Source organism: Hoplias malabaricus, chromosome Y (genome assembly GCF_029633855.1).
Source record: "Hoplias malabaricus isolate fHopMal1 chromosome Y, fHopMal1.hap1, whole genome shotgun sequence".
Classification (NCBI taxonomy): Eukaryota; Metazoa; Chordata; class Actinopteri; order Characiformes; family Erythrinidae; genus Hoplias; species Hoplias malabaricus.
In genome coordinates this window covers 84,663,460-84,681,664 of record NC_089820.1, presented here as the reverse complement: position 1 = coordinate 84,681,664, position 18,205 = coordinate 84,663,460, and the positions used below count along the sequence as shown (strand labels likewise).

The 18,205-nt window shown below is 42.1% G+C and overlaps 1 protein-coding gene across 1 annotated transcript; it reads right to left on the bottom strand.

The window, feature by feature from the left end:
* Positions 1-1,813: 1,813 nt before the first annotated feature.
* On the bottom strand, positions 1,814-17,152 carry LOC136678574 (uncharacterized). Its single transcript, XM_066656616.1, has 3 exons — positions 16,782-17,152; positions 3,692-9,195; positions 1,814-1,966 (listed from the first exon to the last, which is right to left on the bottom strand). The coding sequence occupies exons 1-3, from the start codon at positions 17,150-17,152 to the stop codon at positions 1,932-1,934; spliced, it is 5,910 nt and encodes a 1,969-aa protein (XP_066512713.1). The 3' UTR covers positions 1,814-1,931.
* Between the last annotated feature and the right edge of the window lie 1,053 nt (positions 17,153-18,205).

Below are 18,205 nucleotides of genomic sequence, written 5' to 3'. Positions count from 1 at the left end.
AGAGAAGCATATGGGACGGAGAGAAAACAGGCGCCGCTACAACACACTCCCAATTTAACCTGGAGGGGCGGGTAAGGGAGGCTTCGCCTTGTGGATGGGACCAAAGACGTTTTAGAAGAACGTTGTGGAGATTGTTAAGAGACACAGGAGTCTAGGACGGTTTGGACACAGTAGACGTGACGAGGTTAGATGCTCGAGGTAAAGGTACAGTTTACAGGGTATAGGTTCAGTTTGTGGGAAGGCCATGGGTTGTTTTGTGTAGACAATGTGTTTTGGTTGTTAGTATCCAATTTGATTTAAAGGGATAAATCAAGTAAAGAGGGCTAATGTGGCAAAAAGAAAAGGCATAAAAGCTAAGCTTGTTTTCATTAAAGGTAAAAGTCTATTACTTTTCAATATTTCTGAATAATTTAAGGTTTAAGATGTAAACAGCCATTGAGAGTGGTTTGATATGAAATGCACTGGTAGAATTGAGTTAGAATACTTCAGAATAAGTGTCTTAACTACATCCCAAAAAGGTAATGCAAATGGGTATAAGGACATTCCAGACGGTTACAAAGCCATTAGCCTGGTAACGTTTCTTTTACCACTGCTAAACCATGAGCAAGACGTGCATGCCGTCTCTTAATAATGTGAGTTATCATGCTAAACACACGGGGACCAATGGTTGCTTAGGATTGTTTTTCTTACTTCTTTTCTGTGTGCAAAGTAACACTGACAATGCTAGGGCTAGGGTTAGGGTTAGCAAAAAGACGGTGGCAAGAACATGGGGCTAATCTGCGAACCCTTGCAAGTCATGTGGCCAGCAGGAGGATTTGGATCGTCAAAGAATGTTACAGCTACTAACACTTCATATAATACACAATTTCAGAAAGCAGTAAAAGGCTTTAGGAGCCAATCAGCGGATCCCTATGTCATTTAAGCCCTTCTAGAGAACAGTTCTGTGGCCCTGAGTATGATTAGCTAAGTACTTTGTAAGCTTTCGTGGGCCGAACCATGTCTGTGTGGAAAATCCACTGGAACGGTTTTTCCCCCTCCCACATTTAACACTATTTTACCATCAACACTAGTTTTATAAACTCAGAGTACACATGTAAAACTCACTGGTGGCTTTGGATAGTATATGAAATTGTTATGATTGTATGGTTCCTGTCACCACACCTCTACTGAAACCCTGTATTTTTTTTACTACAATGCACCAGTTCACATCAAACAACTCGTAATGACGTTGTTTCCATCAAAATATAAATGATTCAAAATGTTTTGAAAATTCCATTTAAAAGATCTGCCCCATATGAACATGGAATATATAGCTCTATGGTGCACATTACAAAATCAGAATTGATAATATTGTAATGTACTAGCAATAAATTACATTTCATATAGAGGACACTGATCAGAGCATTGGGAACGCGTGACTCTAACATGCCGAGGGATTGAAAGAAAAACAACTGTGTGCGGGAGGATGTAGAAGGTAGGAACGGTCGGGATTTGCCTCCTTCTGGCAGTGGAGCAGCAACATTAAGAAATCCAGTAGCGCTGGATCAGAGCGGAGGTGGGGTGGATTTGATACACAATGCTCTTGTCGGAGAAGGCCATTTCATATGTGTGTGTGTTTGTATTTGGATGCTCATGTAAGAATGTGCATACATGATGATGAATTCATGTATATGTGTGTGTGTGTGTGTGTGTGTGTGTGTGCGCGTAGGTGTGTGTGAGAGACTTTGTTTACATTTTAACGTGTCTGCATATGTAATCTTTCAGTGCATGAACTGTGTCTGTCAGTGTATGTGTCTGTCTTTGTATTCTTAAGTGAGCGGCATATGAAAAATGAAGGCATTTAACAGACAGCCAGGTCACAGTGTTGGAAGCTGGCCCTTAGTGGCAATGGATGACCCCTGACCCAGTGACCCTTGACTTCTGGGGTTCGGCTATGACTTCTCCACGTCGGTGGGCTCCTGCGACTCTGAAATGCAACAGTAAAGTTATTACCATAGGCCTTTGAGGGACGTCCTGAAGTGTAAATCTGCTTTAAACCTAATAATACGATGTCTGTCTGGGAACTGTCTGACATCAAAACATCAGGAAACTATAGCAAATCCCTTACAAAATATCAATGTATAAAATTCTGCTCCCTCTAGTGGTCTCAGACACAATTTTAGAGCCATTTAATACTAAACACACACCATTCTAGAGAAACTGCAAAGCCAGGCATTGTTCTGAGGCATTGTTAAAACATAAAACACATCACAGATTTAATTTATTTTTATTTATTATCTTATTTGAACAGTGGTTTTGGCTTAAAACTTTTTTAAATACAAAACAGTTTTTAGATTTACTCATTAACCTTTGGATTTATGAACATTATAAAGCTCTGTAAAGACCTCAGAAATGGTAGGTTTTCCTACAGTGCTCCATCACACATCAAATACGTCAGAATGGCTTTGTTTAAATCACAAAAACTATGTATTTCATGGAGATAAATTCCTGGAAGTCCCATTTCCTGATACTAAGCAATATATTGACATTAAATTGGAGGTATCTTAACCATTACAATCAAAATGTTATTGTTCTTTAATAGTTAAACATTTGTTTTTTCATGTTGTACTTTAAAACATCTCTTTACAATAAATATTTCAGACTAAAGTCATTAAAGTAGTGGCAACTGTATTGAAAAGCCATGTAAAACAACTCATTTTTAATCTAATTTAATGATTAATGCACATTGTTTGTACTTTTTTAGTAAACACTGAATGGTGTCACGAGGAAGACGTGGTGAAAAATAGCTTGTCATGAGAAATAAGATTAAAATATGAATACCAAAAGAAGGGTGTTGTGCATGAATTAACCCAGCAGCCTCAACACTTAGTGACTCAAGTGTGTAAATATTTTAGCATTCAAGATGTTTGAAAAATCTTTCATAGGGGTTGTATCATCAAAAACATTGTTTAAATCCGTCAATGGAATGAGAAATGTAGCATCTATAGCAGAGTTAGACCAATTAGAAGCAACCGAACACTTCAGTGTGTGTCACAACAAATAAATGACATTGTGGCACACTATTAAACCAAGATGGTCTTAGTTATAAATACAGGCCTGGACCATTAATTTATAGAAAGTGACATGTTAAAATGACATTAAAATTCAATAGTTAGAATTTGTACAAATTTGTAAAAGTCACAAGAAGAAAAACTGTTAAACAAAAAGTGTAAAAAATGTGTAATTTGAAAGTATTAGATTCACAAGTTTGTCTTAAAGTGTTTTTGTTTTGTTTTGTTTTATTTGGGTAATTTTTGTGTGTGAAAAACTGTAATTCAAATTTCAAACATTCTTCTGCTCTTTTGTCATTTGCATAGTATTAATAATGGCATTTGTCATTGTATTCAACAAAATTAACCTATAATTTAAAAGTTGGAAAATGGCAATGAAAAAGAAGTTATTCATTACTGCACTCGTGTTGGGCTCCAACAAAGCAGTGCAAATGCATGTGCATCAATTTGCTCTATTCTTGGGGATAATATTGTATCCAAAGTGTTATTTTTAATACCACACAAGTTACCACACAGTGACAAAAGACCAGAAGAATGTAATTAATGTGGTTTTACAATCACACAAAAACTCTTTAAAATATATACACTTTTAGCATCCCCTCAATTTAGAAATTGGGCAAAATAAAAATAAAAAGATGTACCTGTTGGGATTGGCTGGTTATCCTGTGTTTCACCAGGCTCACTGCTGTCTGTACAGGACGCACTGCTTTCTCTCTCCACTATCTCTGCTGTGTTTGGAAGCTCCAGGGAGGAAGGAAGGGAATGTTCAACCCTGTCCACCTCTTCAGCTCTAGTCACAAAGCTCACCCCGTATAGTCCGTCCCACGAGTCTGTGCTACGGAGGCTAAGACGTCTCATGCGAGAGACAGTGTCCACCTCCCTCATACGGGCGAGTCTCTCCTCTGACCCATGTCCAGGCGGGGCCATAAAACGATCATGCAGAGCTTCAATTCGCTGAGAAATTCCACGGCCCCGTCTCCCTAAACTCGACACCTGCACCACCTCTCTGACACCTGAAAGGAATTCAGCACCTCGAATCTGTCCCTTATCTGGAGCAGTATGTTTGTCCCCTTCTAATTGTTTCTTAGATGGAGCGCTAGTTTTATCTTCACTTTGCTCCTGTGTTTCCTTAACATTCTCTTGCTTCTCCTCCACATCCAACCCTTGATCACTTATGTCCTTCAGTTGCTTTTCAGCATCTAAATCCCAGGCTGAATCATCAGCACCCTGCCTGTCAATGTCACACCCTCTCCAACCCCCTAGACCCCGCTTTTCACCACTAGGTTGCTGTCTGTCCCCATCTAAACCCCATCTGTCCCCATCTAAATCCTCCCTTTCTGCATCAAGGGATCGCCTCTCTCTTGCCCAACCACCCCCATTGCTCCAACTTTCTCCATCCCAGCTTGCTCTTTCACAATCCAACCCTAAAGATAACCTACGATTTGAATACGCTAGCACAGACAAGGGTAAGTGATCAGGAGGAAACTCTGGCAGTTGCCCTGGGTCCACTCCTGTATGTGTCCACATCACAGCCTTATTTGATCTTGTAAGACTGGGTTCTATCTTGGGCTCATGAGTTTCCTCACCCTCCTGGATTTGCTCACCCACATCTGTCCTTGTCATGGAGTCATCTTGCTCGCTCTTTTCTGAATCTAACTGGATCTTCTCTTCTGTATTAGCGCTATCAGACTCTACTTCTACAGGCAGCTGACTTTCAGCACCTTGTGTCGGTTCATTATCTTGCAGCTCTATTTGTGTATCCTTTTCTTTACAAGCGGCATTATCCTCATCTTTCCCTGTCTTGTGTGTTTCGTCTTCTTTTTCCTCGCTGGCAGGAAAACCTTCTGCGTCCTCAACCTTACTCGTTTCATCCAAGTTTTCAGCTGAACCATGTTTGGACCCTTCCCCTGTGATGAGAGTAGCAATATGCTTCTCAGCTAAAGACAGCTGCATCTGCCAATCCGCTGGTACTTCAAGGTTCGCTTCTAAGCCTGCTTTGTCTCCTGTTGGCTTGCCAGTTGCCATACTACAGAGTACACCCCTGTTACCAAGGAATTTGGTACTCTGGCTCATTACCCGTCTAAAGCCTGAGCTTCTCTCTTCCCTGAATAAAGAGATGGGCTCCTGTCTCGCCTGTTTTTCATTATCTAATGCTAAGGAGCAGCAAGGCTGCTCGGAATCTACTGCAGATCCACCAGGCATGGCCACGTGGTGTGGGGTGTCGACGCTCATGGCGCTACCCGGTTTGGATTTTACAGAAGCCCCTCGGCTGATGGCCCCAGAATCCCGGGCCATTTGGAGCGTTTGACAAATGTGCTCGTAGTCAGGGGGGCTGGTTAGAGTGGAGGCATCCTGCATGGGCTGCCTGTCTGCCCAAGGGATCTCAGCTCCCATGGACGACGAGGAGGCAGTTAGTGCAGCCAAGGTTTCATCTTTGAATGAAGTGTCCCTAGAAAGCAGGAGGTCCAGCTTCACTGATCTACAGGCTTTGCGGTGAGTTATCTGGGACATTACTGTTTTGTAATCTCGGAAACCTGTTTCTGGAGGAGGAGGCGCAGGGCAAATTTCCTCCCTTAGCTGTTTGCTGAAGCTAACACTCTTCCCAGTTGATGGTCGGGAAAAGGCACTCTTAACCTCCCTGTATTCTGGGTCGCTCCCTGGGACCAGGCTGGGTCGAAGTGTAGTTGCAGGCATTCCCAGGGGATCAGCAGACAGTCTAGCTTTGATGCGGTCAGGGATTTGCATGGAGGAGCGGCTGGAGAGGTTATTGCTGGCAGTGCTGAGCTCCAGGATGTCTTTGTAGGCCTCGTTAAGATCTTCAATGCATTGGTCCACCGTAGGACGCTTACTCGCTTGCTCCTGCAGTTCTTTCTGAATAGATTCCAGCTCCTCTACGGCATCCCAGGACCTTCGGCTCACTGGCTTCATTAGGCATTGACCAGGGCCAGCATCTTCAGCCTGGTCCAAAGGGGGTGACTTGGGGGGCTGTGTTGGGGGCGGTGGTGGAGGCTGGGATGGAGGCTGGGTTGGAGGTGGGGGTGGAGGGTGTGGAGGAGGGTGTAGTGGAGGTCTGTGGGAACCTGTGCTCTTGAAAGTACCTGTCCTTGAAAAGGCGCTGTTGCTGGATGGTTTCAAGCTCTTCTGACCTTTCATGGGATAGCCATAGGGAGTACTTGGGTCTGAAACCCCAGGGGCACCTGTAGCCCCTGTGGTCCCTGTAGTCCCCGTAGGCCCAGTAGGCCCTGGTGCCCCTGAACCACCTGGAGGTCCTGTGCCCCCTGTCGACCCTGTAGCTCCAGCAGCACTTGGAGCTCCTGCTCCAGTTTCCGCAGGTACCTCGGCTTCTGGGACAGCAGGCAAGGGTTGTGCTTCCATTCTATCAGGACCCGGATGTTGAGCACTCTTGGCGAGTTCAGGGCTAGTCTGGGTTTCCTGGTCACGATACTGGTCTCCAGGCCAAGCCCCAGAATATCGTCTCAACTCATCATGTGGATTTGGTTTAATGATCCTAGTGCGAGAGTTCCTCCTGCGATGAGCTCTTCTCGTGATAATGCTACTGGACGCGCTGCCGAGTGTGAGTGCTTGTAGTTCCAAGTCGGTGGAGGTGGTTGATGTGCTTTTGAGGCTTTGGTTTGGCAGGGAGCCAAGGGTGTTGCTGTTCTCACTGGAGGAGCTTGGTGGAGGTGGAGGAGGAATTGGAGGGGATTCCGGTTCTTTTTCTTCATTGTTGTTTTGATCTCTGGACTTTCCACTAGACTGGGAAAGGGGGACAGACACCAAACAGAAAATGGTCTCACTTAATTTCTTCTTCACGCTCTTTTTCTCTGGCTCCTGGGCTGGTTCCGTCTTTACTGTGGAAACACTCTCTGAAGAACCTTTGTCAATGGACTTGTCCGCTTTTGTCTGTTTGTCAGCGACTTTATCGCTTTTTATTTGGTCCATATTTAGATCTGATTTTGTCTGCTTCTCTGATTTAATCAGCTTTTCTGTTAATTTATCTGTTTTACTTTGTTTTTCTGCCATTTTGTCAGATTTGGATTTTTCTGGAATTCTGTCTGCTTTGAGTTGCTTTTCTGGAACTCTCTCCACTTTACTTGGCTTGTCTAAAATTCTGTCAACTTTAAGTGGTTTGTCTGGAATTCTTTCTATTTTAACATCCACTTTAATTTGTTTTTCAGAGTATCTATCAGTTTTAACCTGGTCAGGAATTCTGTCTATCTTAGTCTGTTCTGGCATTCTCTCTGGTTTAATCTGCTTGTCTGTAAATCTGTCTGGCTTGACTTCTGCAACTCTTTCAACTTTGACTTGTTCTGCAACTCTGTCCGGCTTTGCTTGCTCTGTGACTTTGTCTGCTTTTCCCTGTTCTGCAGCTCTGTCCACTTTAACCTGTTCTGTTACCCTCTCTGCCTTGACTTGAGCCTGGTCTGGAAGCCTGTCTACCCTCACCTGCTGGTCTGCAGCTCTATCAACTTTGACGACCGATGGTGCGGGCCTGGCCTGAAAGGATGTGTGAATCTTCGAAAAGCTCTGCTCTGGTCCTACACTTTCACTGCCTTTGTTCAACCCCCTGTGCCATCGACTCGCATTCTCATGTTCACTGAGAGCTGGTTTGTGAGTGTCCGTGCTCGGCCCTTGGGCAGGGAGGAAGGCACTATCATGTGTGGATTGTCCTAAAGCTGCAGCGCAGGGAAGCTCTTTGTTGACGTGACGGATCTTGTCCGCGTCTGTGAGCGAGTTTCCACCTGGCCCCCCTGAGATGTGCCTGACGCGCGGGTCATCAAATGGGACATACTGCACGTGCCCTGGCCGATTTGGTACAACAGGTCCTGGATGCGTTGGCCTTCTGGGGACTACCGCCATGCTCCTGTCTTCCCGACGTTCTGACCATGACATTCCTGCTGTTCTAGAAAACCACTCACCCATCTCGGCACTTACTGGTTCTCGCTTCCATCGGACGAGGGCAGAGTCTGCACGAAAAATCTGTCCACCCCTGGGAGGCATAAATCTCCTGTAAGATGGGGGTGGGATGTATCCAGGTGGCTCCATACCAGTCAATTCCTGATAAAGCAGGTCTGCCCTGTATGCCTCTGGTCTCAGTAGCTCTGCACTCTGTGAGTAACATATGGACCTGTCTCTGAGTAGTTCTGAGCTCTGAGAATAACAAAGTGATCTGTCCCTTAACAGGTCAGCACTGTGAGAATGGGTTATAAAGCGATCTCTTAACAAGTCTGCACTTTGTGAGTGACTAATGAATCGATCTCGTAGTGGTTCCGCACTCTGGGAGTGGCTCACTATACGATCCCTTAGAGGTTCTGCACTCTGTGAAAAGCAAATGGATCGATCTCTTAAGGGTTCTGCACTCTGAGAATAACATCCAGACCTGTCTCTTAATGGTTCAAAGCTCTGAGAATAGCAAAGGGACCGGTCTCTCGGTTTGGACACTGGTTCAGAGGAGAGTGTTTCCCAGCTGCCCCGGTTTTGCTGGTGAGTCTCATAAGAAGGGGGCTTTACAGGGCGACTGAACCGTGGCTTTGGCACAAGTGCAACAGGACCTTGACCATGAGTCTGACCACTCCACCGCTCTCCCATTTGCCATTCACTTTGATAACGACCATACGGCACAGAGCTGGTATTCCTTTGTACGATGGCCTGGCTTGGGGCACCTGTTTGGGGATGTTCTCTGTATTGTGGATCTTCTGGAGAGAGAACACGAGGCAGTGACTGAGATTTCATCCTGACCGTGGCAGGCACACTGCCCTCTGCAGGCCGCAGACGATGCTGCTGTTCCTGAGACCAGCGTTCAGCCTCCCCATCAGACAGCTGTCGACCAAGACCCACTGCAGGGCGCCACTCCTCTGTACCTAGGCTCTGGCATTTCCTCTCCCCAGTCACTCGCAAAGTCTCTGGGCCTGAGTCTATGGGCTCTCGGATCCATGACCCATCCTCCCATCGTGCCAATGGCCTTTCTGCCCTCAGTTCCTCAGCCGCCAGCAATGGACCTCTCCATAGCCCTCCAGACACTCGCAACTCTCTCGGATCACCATAATCCAACAGGGCGCTGAAATCCTGTCCTCTCCTTCTCCAGTAGGCGACATCTCGTTCTTCTGTATGCTCAGAAAATGTCAAGCTGGGGGCATCATAAAACCTGCATAGGAAAAAAAAGGTAAAATTATTTTTAGGGTACATCAAAAAATTTGAAATTTTCCAGTTTCAATTACCACCTTGAACGTCATCTTTGAGAAGTTTGCAAACCTAGTCCTGGAACAGCCGTGTCTTGCCTATTTAAGAGTTTTCTCCAAACCTCAGCTCAATCCAGTAAGGGCTTGTTCACCAGCTCTCTAATCATTTATGGTGGAGCATGAAAAACAACAAAATTATGCAGGACTTTTTTCAGGAATAAGACAGAAATCTACCCTAGCTTTGGAAGCTTGATATTTTTCTTAGTTGAATACACATTAATACTCTGGCAAACTGAGATACACTTGAGTTCAATGGAGATGGTTGCATATGTGCAAAAAAGCAATAAACATTAACACTGGTACACAGTAAAACTGAACATATGCTAGGGGCGTGCGATATGGCCCTAAAATAATATCACAATATTTCAGGGTATTTTGGCAATAACAATATTGTTGGTGATATGACAAAACACTGAAAAATTATTTGATTTATTTCAAGAACACACTATTGCAACAAAATCAATGTTATATAAATATTAATTATATTCAATTAAACATGTTCAATATAGTTTGGTAATAGTAAAGACTTCTTTCAATTCTAACAAAATAACAATATTTATTGTGCATCCGCGTCCACACGACTGTCACTCCCTTTTTTTGGAGCAAATTCCTCCACCTCTGAGCCACTTTCCACCATACTTCACGATGTCTAAATGACTCATGTAAAGAACATATACTGTATTAAATCAGAATATCACTATTACCACAATATAAATATTTTATATTTATAAGAACACACTATTGCAACAAAATAAATGTTATTTTAATATTCATTTTATTAAATGTATTACATTTTATTTTACTACAAATGTAAGTTTCTAAAATTTAGAAGAAGCAACAAAACCATCTGTAAACTTTGGCTTATATTGTAAACAACAGTGACTTCCCAAGATTCTGATTTTGTAAATAATTATAGTAAATAATGGAGCATATAAATCTACCACACAACCAAAATGCAGAAAATGTTGAGTGTTGCGTATGAACAGCAGTCTTCTTTCATCTTACAATACAGTGGTTTGTTGTACATCTGATATTTTGTAACCAAATGAACTCCAAACGACTGAAATCACTGCACTTTTGAGGCAAATACCTCCACCGCAGAGTAACATTCCACCATTCGCCACGTAATGAACATACGCCACTATTATTTAACCCTTCATTATGTAAACAAGTCAGAATATCTCTACTACCACGATATATGTTTTTTTTTTTATTGTTTTCAAAATGATATCAATATTATTGCAAACAATATGGTACAACCCTCATAGAGAATGTATTTACAGGTTAAAAAAACTCAGACATAACCAAACAAACTAAGATACTTTAATTCTGTTACAGGCTACACATTACATTCAGAGTTTCTGTACATTCAAATGATTGCTTTGCAATGGACATCAGTAAAACACATGGTCCTGAGATGGACTGGCGTCCCGTACAGGGTGTGTTCCTGCCCTGCACTCAGTGACTGCGTGTAGGCTCTGGACCCACCGCGACCCTGAACTAAATAAGGTGTTACAAACAATGAATGAATGAATGAATGAATGAAAACATTGACAACAAACAGGCAAAATGACTACATCCAGATATTGTCAAATATTTATTACCTCGAGTGCGCAATCTTTTTCACAGTGATGTGACTCCATCAAATTCAGAAATGTTATAGTGACTGTCTTTTAAAAGCCTAAGGTAAAGCAGGAACTCCAGATACAATTTGATGACTATTAAATATGTGTTTTTTAGTTAATTGTTAGTTTTGGGAGTGTTCAAGTATTTTTTCACGCACACCTGAAGACCTATCCCATTTACTCTTTACAGTGCACTTTTATGTAGATACTAATATCTTCCCACTTCAGTTTATTTAGGAATATTTATCCACTGTAAGTTATTTGAACTAATGACTAACAGCTCCATTCTGTTTTAACTAGCCATTATTATGTAGTAAATGCTGTGAGGGGTGTTCCCTTAACACAACCCTCTTTTTGTTGTCTCACAGTAAAGGAATGCCCACATATAAAGCTTCTGTCTACAGTATATGTTGATTTGATATAGCTGATATATGAGCCAGCTTGGTTGGGTACACGAGCCTCCCCTGGTGCGATTAAAACTCGGTTTGTGGGCGGCCCCAGTGTAAATGAATCTTGCTCCAGGAGCAACCCGAATGTTATTAAAACTCAGCATTCAAGCCACTCCTGTTTGATAAATATTCACCCTGTGATCCGCCCTGGTGCAATTAAATATCAACTGAACACCTCATAAACGCAAAGGATTGTTCTAGTTAAAGCATTTTATTGGGACTAGTCATTAAAACATTAAAACAGTGATCCGGTTTTCATATTTTGAATTAAGATAATTCATTTAGGAATTAGAAACCATTAGAAACTATGTTAGAACAGATGCTTCTCTGAAGCCAAAGGCCAGTCATTTCATCTAAGACAGAAAGTAGCAACACCACCTGTCACATATCTTAGAGTCACTGTCCCAAAGAGGACGTAATATGAACAAATCACTTGTACAGTGCATGTGCACATTAATGTGAATATCTGGAGCCAGTCGGCTAAAATGTGTGGAATAAAACAACCCACTGACTAAGGGGTACCTTTGCCTTACTCAGAAGTCTGTGAGATAACACCACCACCGGTTCTGATTTTGTGCTGCATCTTATTTAAAAAGCAGACACTTTAAGTTTTGTCCCACCTCCTTGTCTGAGCCTCTCCAATCACAGCACTGCATCTAACTTTATGCAGAGCGCAAAGACAAAGTTAAACAGAGAGTAAAAAAATAAATAAATAGAACAATAAGGGGAGAAATAAATGTACTAGTTAAATATGGCAAAAAAAATCAGAATAAAGAAGAAAGAGAAAGAAGCAAAAATGACTTAAAGACCGGGGCTTTTTCTCCGTGTTCCTCACTACTGGACACTCACTCTGAATTCAGCTGTGGCTCATTACTATTTAAAGGAACAGGAGCTGAAATCAGCCTTTCTGAAGATGGCTGCTTAAACAGCGGGAGAACTGTGCTGTGTTGTTTGATCCTTTTGATATTTTGACCAAAGCACATCACAGACATTTTAGTAATGTGTGTTAACTTGTGGAAATGTGTTTTTTTTTTTTTTTGAGGGAAAACATGTATTTATAAATTATGATTTTATTTATATAACTACTGTAGTCGGGTGGCCCAGTGGCGCAGCAGGTTAGTGTCGCAGTCACACAGCTTCAGGGGCCTGGAGGTTATGGGTACGATTCCCGCTCCAGGTGACTGTCTGTGAGGAGTGTGGTGTCTTCTCCCTGTGTCTGCGTGGGTTTCCTCCGGGTGACTGTCTGTGAGGAGTGTGGTGTGTTCTCTCTGTGTCTGCGTGGGTTTCCTCCGGGTGACTGTCTGTGAGGAGTATGGTGTGTTCTCCCTGTGTCTGTGTGGGTTTCCTCCGGGTGACTGTCTGTGAGGAGTGTGGTGTGTTTTCCCTGTGTCTGCGTGGGTTTCCTCTGGGTGACTGTCTGTGAGGAGTGTGGTGTCTTTTCCCTGTGTCTGCGTGGGTTTCCTCCGGGTGACTGTCTGTGAGGAGTGTGGTGTGTTCTCTCTGTGTCTGCGTGGGTTTCCTCCGGGTGACTGTCTGTGAGGAGTGTGGTGTGTTTTCCCTGTGTCTGCGTGGGTTTCCTCTGGGTGACTGTCTGTGAGGAGTGTGGTGTCTTCTCCCTGTGTCTGCGTGGGTTTCCTCCGGGTGACTGTCTGTGAGGAGTGTGGTGTCTTCTCACTGTGTCTGCGTGGGTTTCCTCCGGGTGACTGTCTGTGAGGAGTGTGGTGTGTTCTCTCTGTGTTTGCGTGGGTTTCCTCCGGGGGACTGTCTGTGAGGAGTGTGGTGTCTTCTCACTGTGTCTGCGTGGGTTTCCTCCGGGGGACTGTCTGTGAGGAGTGTGGTGTGTTCTCCCTGAACTGGATAAGCGGTTACAGATAATGAATGTATGAATGAATGAACTACTGTAGTTGTACTGGTTTCAATTGATTTTATTTTGACCCCGCCCACCACACAATATGTAGTATCTTGGTAGATATAGCCAAGCTAGCTCTCCCATTATTTAGACATTGAGGTGCTGGTCAGAAAGCCTAATATATTTCATTTAACGACAAACATAATTAGAAACTAAGAGTGGAATGAACAAATTATATGTTACATTATAATATGTGGGGCCAAATTAGTAAAAAAAGACACACTAGGCCTTCTGAAAAGTCTGGATATATCACTGACTGTGTGTATGTCATAGTCATAATGTTTAGCTGTTAGAATCGGAAAAATCAAGCTTTAAATATCAATGTTTAATCGAGGATAGCCAAAAACCTTCATGTGCCATAGACAAGCTTAATGTACGCATAGTCCCTGTTCTTCCTTATCTTTTGGCTCTTCCCGTTAGGGGTCGACACAAGAGGTCATTATGATTCACATATTCCACTTGGCAGAGGTTTCACATGGGGTGCCCTTCCTGACATAACTCCCATTCATCCGAGCTTGGGACTGGCACTACGACTACCCTGGCATGTGTGTCCCAAATGACTGGGACACTCACACTCACACTAGAGGGCAATTTGTGGTGGAATGTGGTTAGAAAATCACAGTTTGGCTCCTACCTTCCAGCTGCATGACAGCCATCACATAGATGTGTTCAATTCTGTCAGCAGCATGTGATTTAATTTAATATCAGACTGGTTCTCTGTAGACACTCATACGTCAAACTGCACTTCATTGTTTATGTGGAATTTACTTCATTATTTTTATTGTTAAACTAATGCTTACCATTCTTTACATAAACATTTGCCCAGCACTGCACATGTTCAGAGTTTTGAAGATAAAGAAAAAGCTAAGGGTTCTTGTTTGGCTGTTACTTATAAAAATAGGTGGCAAATTCACGTCCAGATTTAGTTTAAAATGCTCTGACATTTCTAAAGCTATTTTAAGTTCATTAGAGAAGCCAGGAAGGTGGAATTAAATTCATTTTTACTTTGGCCACCACTGCTTATAAATGTCTTTCTCTTAAAGTGCTTTGGTGGAGTTTACACTGCACTACAACGTCAGAAAATGTGTCTCTGTGGTGGTACCCTTAAGGGTACATATTTGTAGCTTTAATTAGGGAACATAATTGTACCTTATTCTATTATAATTGTAGATATTTCATATTTCATACGCCCCGTTTCATCTCCAACTTATCTCTTGTACCTTTAAAGATACACTACACTGTTTTCTATCTTTAAAGATACACTACACTGTCTGTACCTTTAAAGATACACTACACTGCCGTACCTTTAAAGATACACTACACTGCCGTACCTTTAAAGATACACTACACTGTCTGTGCCTTTAAAGATACACTACACTGTTTGTACCTTTAAAGATACACTACACTGTCTGTACCTTTAAAGATACACTACACTGTCTGTAACTTTAAAGATACACTACACTGCCGTACCTTTAAAGATACACTACACTGTCTGTGCCTTTAAAGATACACTACACTGTCTGTACCTTTAAAGATACACTACACTGCCGTACCTTTAAAGATACACTACACTGTCTGTACCTTTAAAGATACACTACACTGCCGTACCTTTAAAGATACACTACACTGTCTGTACCTTTAAAGATACACTACACTGTCTGTACCTTTAAAGATACACTACACTGCCGTACCTTTAAAGATACACTACACTGCTGTACCTTTAAAGATACACTACACTGTCTGTACCTTTAAAGATACACTACACTGCTGTACCTTTAAAGATACACTAAACTGTCTGTACCTTTAAAGATACACTACACTGTCTGTACCTTTAAAGATACACTACACTGTCTGTACCTTTAAAGATACACTACACTGTCTGTACCTTTAAAGATACACTACACTGTCTGTGCCTTTAAAGATACACTACACTGTCTGTACCTTTAAAGATACACTACACTGTCTGTACCTTTAAAGATACACTACACTGTCTGTGCCTTTAAAGATACACTACACTGTCTGTGCCTTTAAAGATACACTACACTGCTGTACCTTTAAAGATACACTACACTGTCTGTACCTTTAAAGATACACTACACTGTCTGTACCTTTAAAGATACACTACACTGCCGTACCTTTAAAGATACACTACACTGTCTGTGCCTTTAAAGATACACTACACTCCCGTACCTTTAAAGATACACTACACTGTCGTGCCTTTAAAGATACACTACACTGTTTGTACCTTTAAAGATACACTACACTGTCTGTACCTTTAAAGATACACTACACTGTCTGTAACTTTAAAGATACACTACACTGTCTGTACTTTTAAAGATACACTACACTGTCTGTACCTTTAAAGATACACTACACTGTCTGTACCTTTAAAGATACACTACACTGTCTGTACCTTTAAAGATACACTACACTGCTGTACCTTTAAAGATACACTACACTGTCTGTACCTTTAAAGATACACTACACTGTCTGTACCTTTAAAGATACACTACACTGTCTGTACTTTTAAAGATACACTACACTGTCTGTACCTTTAAAGATACACTACACTGTCTGTACCTTTAAAGATACACTACACTGTCTGTACCTTTAAAGATACACTACACTGTCTGTACCTTTAAAGATACACTACACTGCCGTACCTTTAAAGATACACTACACTGCCGTACCTTTAAAGATACACTACACTGTCTGTACCTTTAAAGATACACTACACTGTCTGTACCTTTAAAGATACACTACACTGCTGTACCTTTAAAGATACACTACACTGTCTGTACCTTTAAAGATACACTACACTGTCTGTACCTTTAAAGATACACTACACTGTCTGTACCTTTAAAGATACACTACACTGTCTGTGCCTTTAAAGATACACTACACTGTCTGTACCTTTAAAGATACACTACACTGCTGTACCTTTAAAGATACACTACACTGTCTGTACCTTTAAAGATACACTACACTGTCTGTACCTTTAAAGATACACTACACTGTCTGTACCTTTAAAGATACACTACACTGTCTGTACCTTTAAAGATACACTACACTGTCTGTACCTTTAAAGATACACTACACTGTCTGTGCCTTTAAAGATACACTACACTGTCTGTGCCTTTAAAGATACACTACCCTGTCTGTACCTTTAAAGATACACTACACTGTCTGTGCCTTTAAAGATACACTACACTGCTGTACCTTTAAAGATACACTACACTGTCTGTACCTTTAAAGATACACTACACTGTTTTCTACCTTTAAAGATACACTACACTGTTTTCTACCTTTAAAGATACACTACACTGTCTGTACTTTTAAAGATACACTACACTGTTTGTACCTTTAAAGATACACTACACTGTTTGTAGCTTTAGTGACAGTAACGTTCCTCTACCGTACCTTTTTTTTTCTGAGAGTGTACAGGTCCGGAAATGGAATGACCAGTGATATTGTAACCATTATTACAGACAAATGCATGACCCACTCACCCACTGTCAGTAGCAAGAGAGTCTCCCAGAGGCTGCAGGTCCCCAAGGAAACCAACAGGAACTTCCAGCCTCCTCTGGATTCGTTCATGTCCCTCGTTAATGTTATTGTTGTTTTCGGGGTACGCTTTTACAGTCTGAGCCGGTCTGTACGCTCCCGTCCCTGTTTCTGTCCTTCCGTCCGCTCCCCCCTCCGCCGTCCCAAAACCATTCAGGGCCCCACCCCCTCCACCAGCAGCGGGACGGTTCTCCACGTTGTCACGGCGACACTCGTTGTTGCGATTGTCGTAAGGCGCCGATGAGGAGGAGGAGGCGGGGCCACTCCTGGGCAGTTTGTATCCATGAGAGATCAGCAGGTCCTCCACACTGTACATCGTGCGTGCTCGCGTCTGGGTGTGTGTGAAGGCGTACCTGAAGGGGTGTGTTACAGGAGTGCGCGTCCGTACGTGTGTGTGTGTGTGTGTGTTTTTAAGTGTGTGTGTGTGTGTGTGTGTGTGTGTCTGGCCTAGGAGTGGTGCTGGTGAAGGCAGGAAAGCAGCTGCTCAGCAGAGGCCATCACTGAAAACAGAAAGAGAGAGAAAAGGAAAAACAATTTTACAATTTTAAAACAATTTTAATTTTTAAAAATGTTAATACTCAACTACAACAGAATGATATATATATAATATATAATAGATACAGCCACATGCTACATGTCATAGGACCCTAATGTTAGGTTACAGATTCCCCAAGTGTCTTTTCTAAAAGCATGCAGCTAGCGTCTACACCATTTAACCCCTTAACATTCATAACACAACATAATTAACATACACATCAACATACGTATATACATATCAAATATATTAACATAAAACTACACTTACAAAGGTCTTTAATATCTTAATTAAATGTAATTTATTAGGTTGTAAATACCTTAAAAGCAATTAATAATCATTTGTAACACAGAGACAGAAAGAGCGACAGTGACCTCTTTTTTGTCTAAAAGTAAAAATGTCAGATAACTTACCGAAAATGTCGAGGTAAAGAATAAGCTGAGACTTTAAAATGTGAATTTAGTCATTTCACATGTTTCAGTACACAACACGTTACTGTTAATGTCTAACAAAATCAGTGGTGAAATCGATAACCTGGGAGTTAAATGGTTAAAGTAATTAACAAATATGTGCTGAAGCTGATAGGGTTAATGTCGACTGATGGAGAAGGAAAGTAGGGTCGGTATCTGGCGAGATCTGAGGTTTGACAGTGTGGATGGATGGGAGCTCACTATTTGGCAAACAACAGGTCACTGTTACACTTTCTATCTGTGTTTTAAATGGTAATTAATTACTTTTAATGTGTTTACAACCTAATTAACGTTAACACAAGATAAATACATGGTGCAAAGGCACGGACAGCCACAGGTGGCATGAGAGAATGTATAGGAAGCA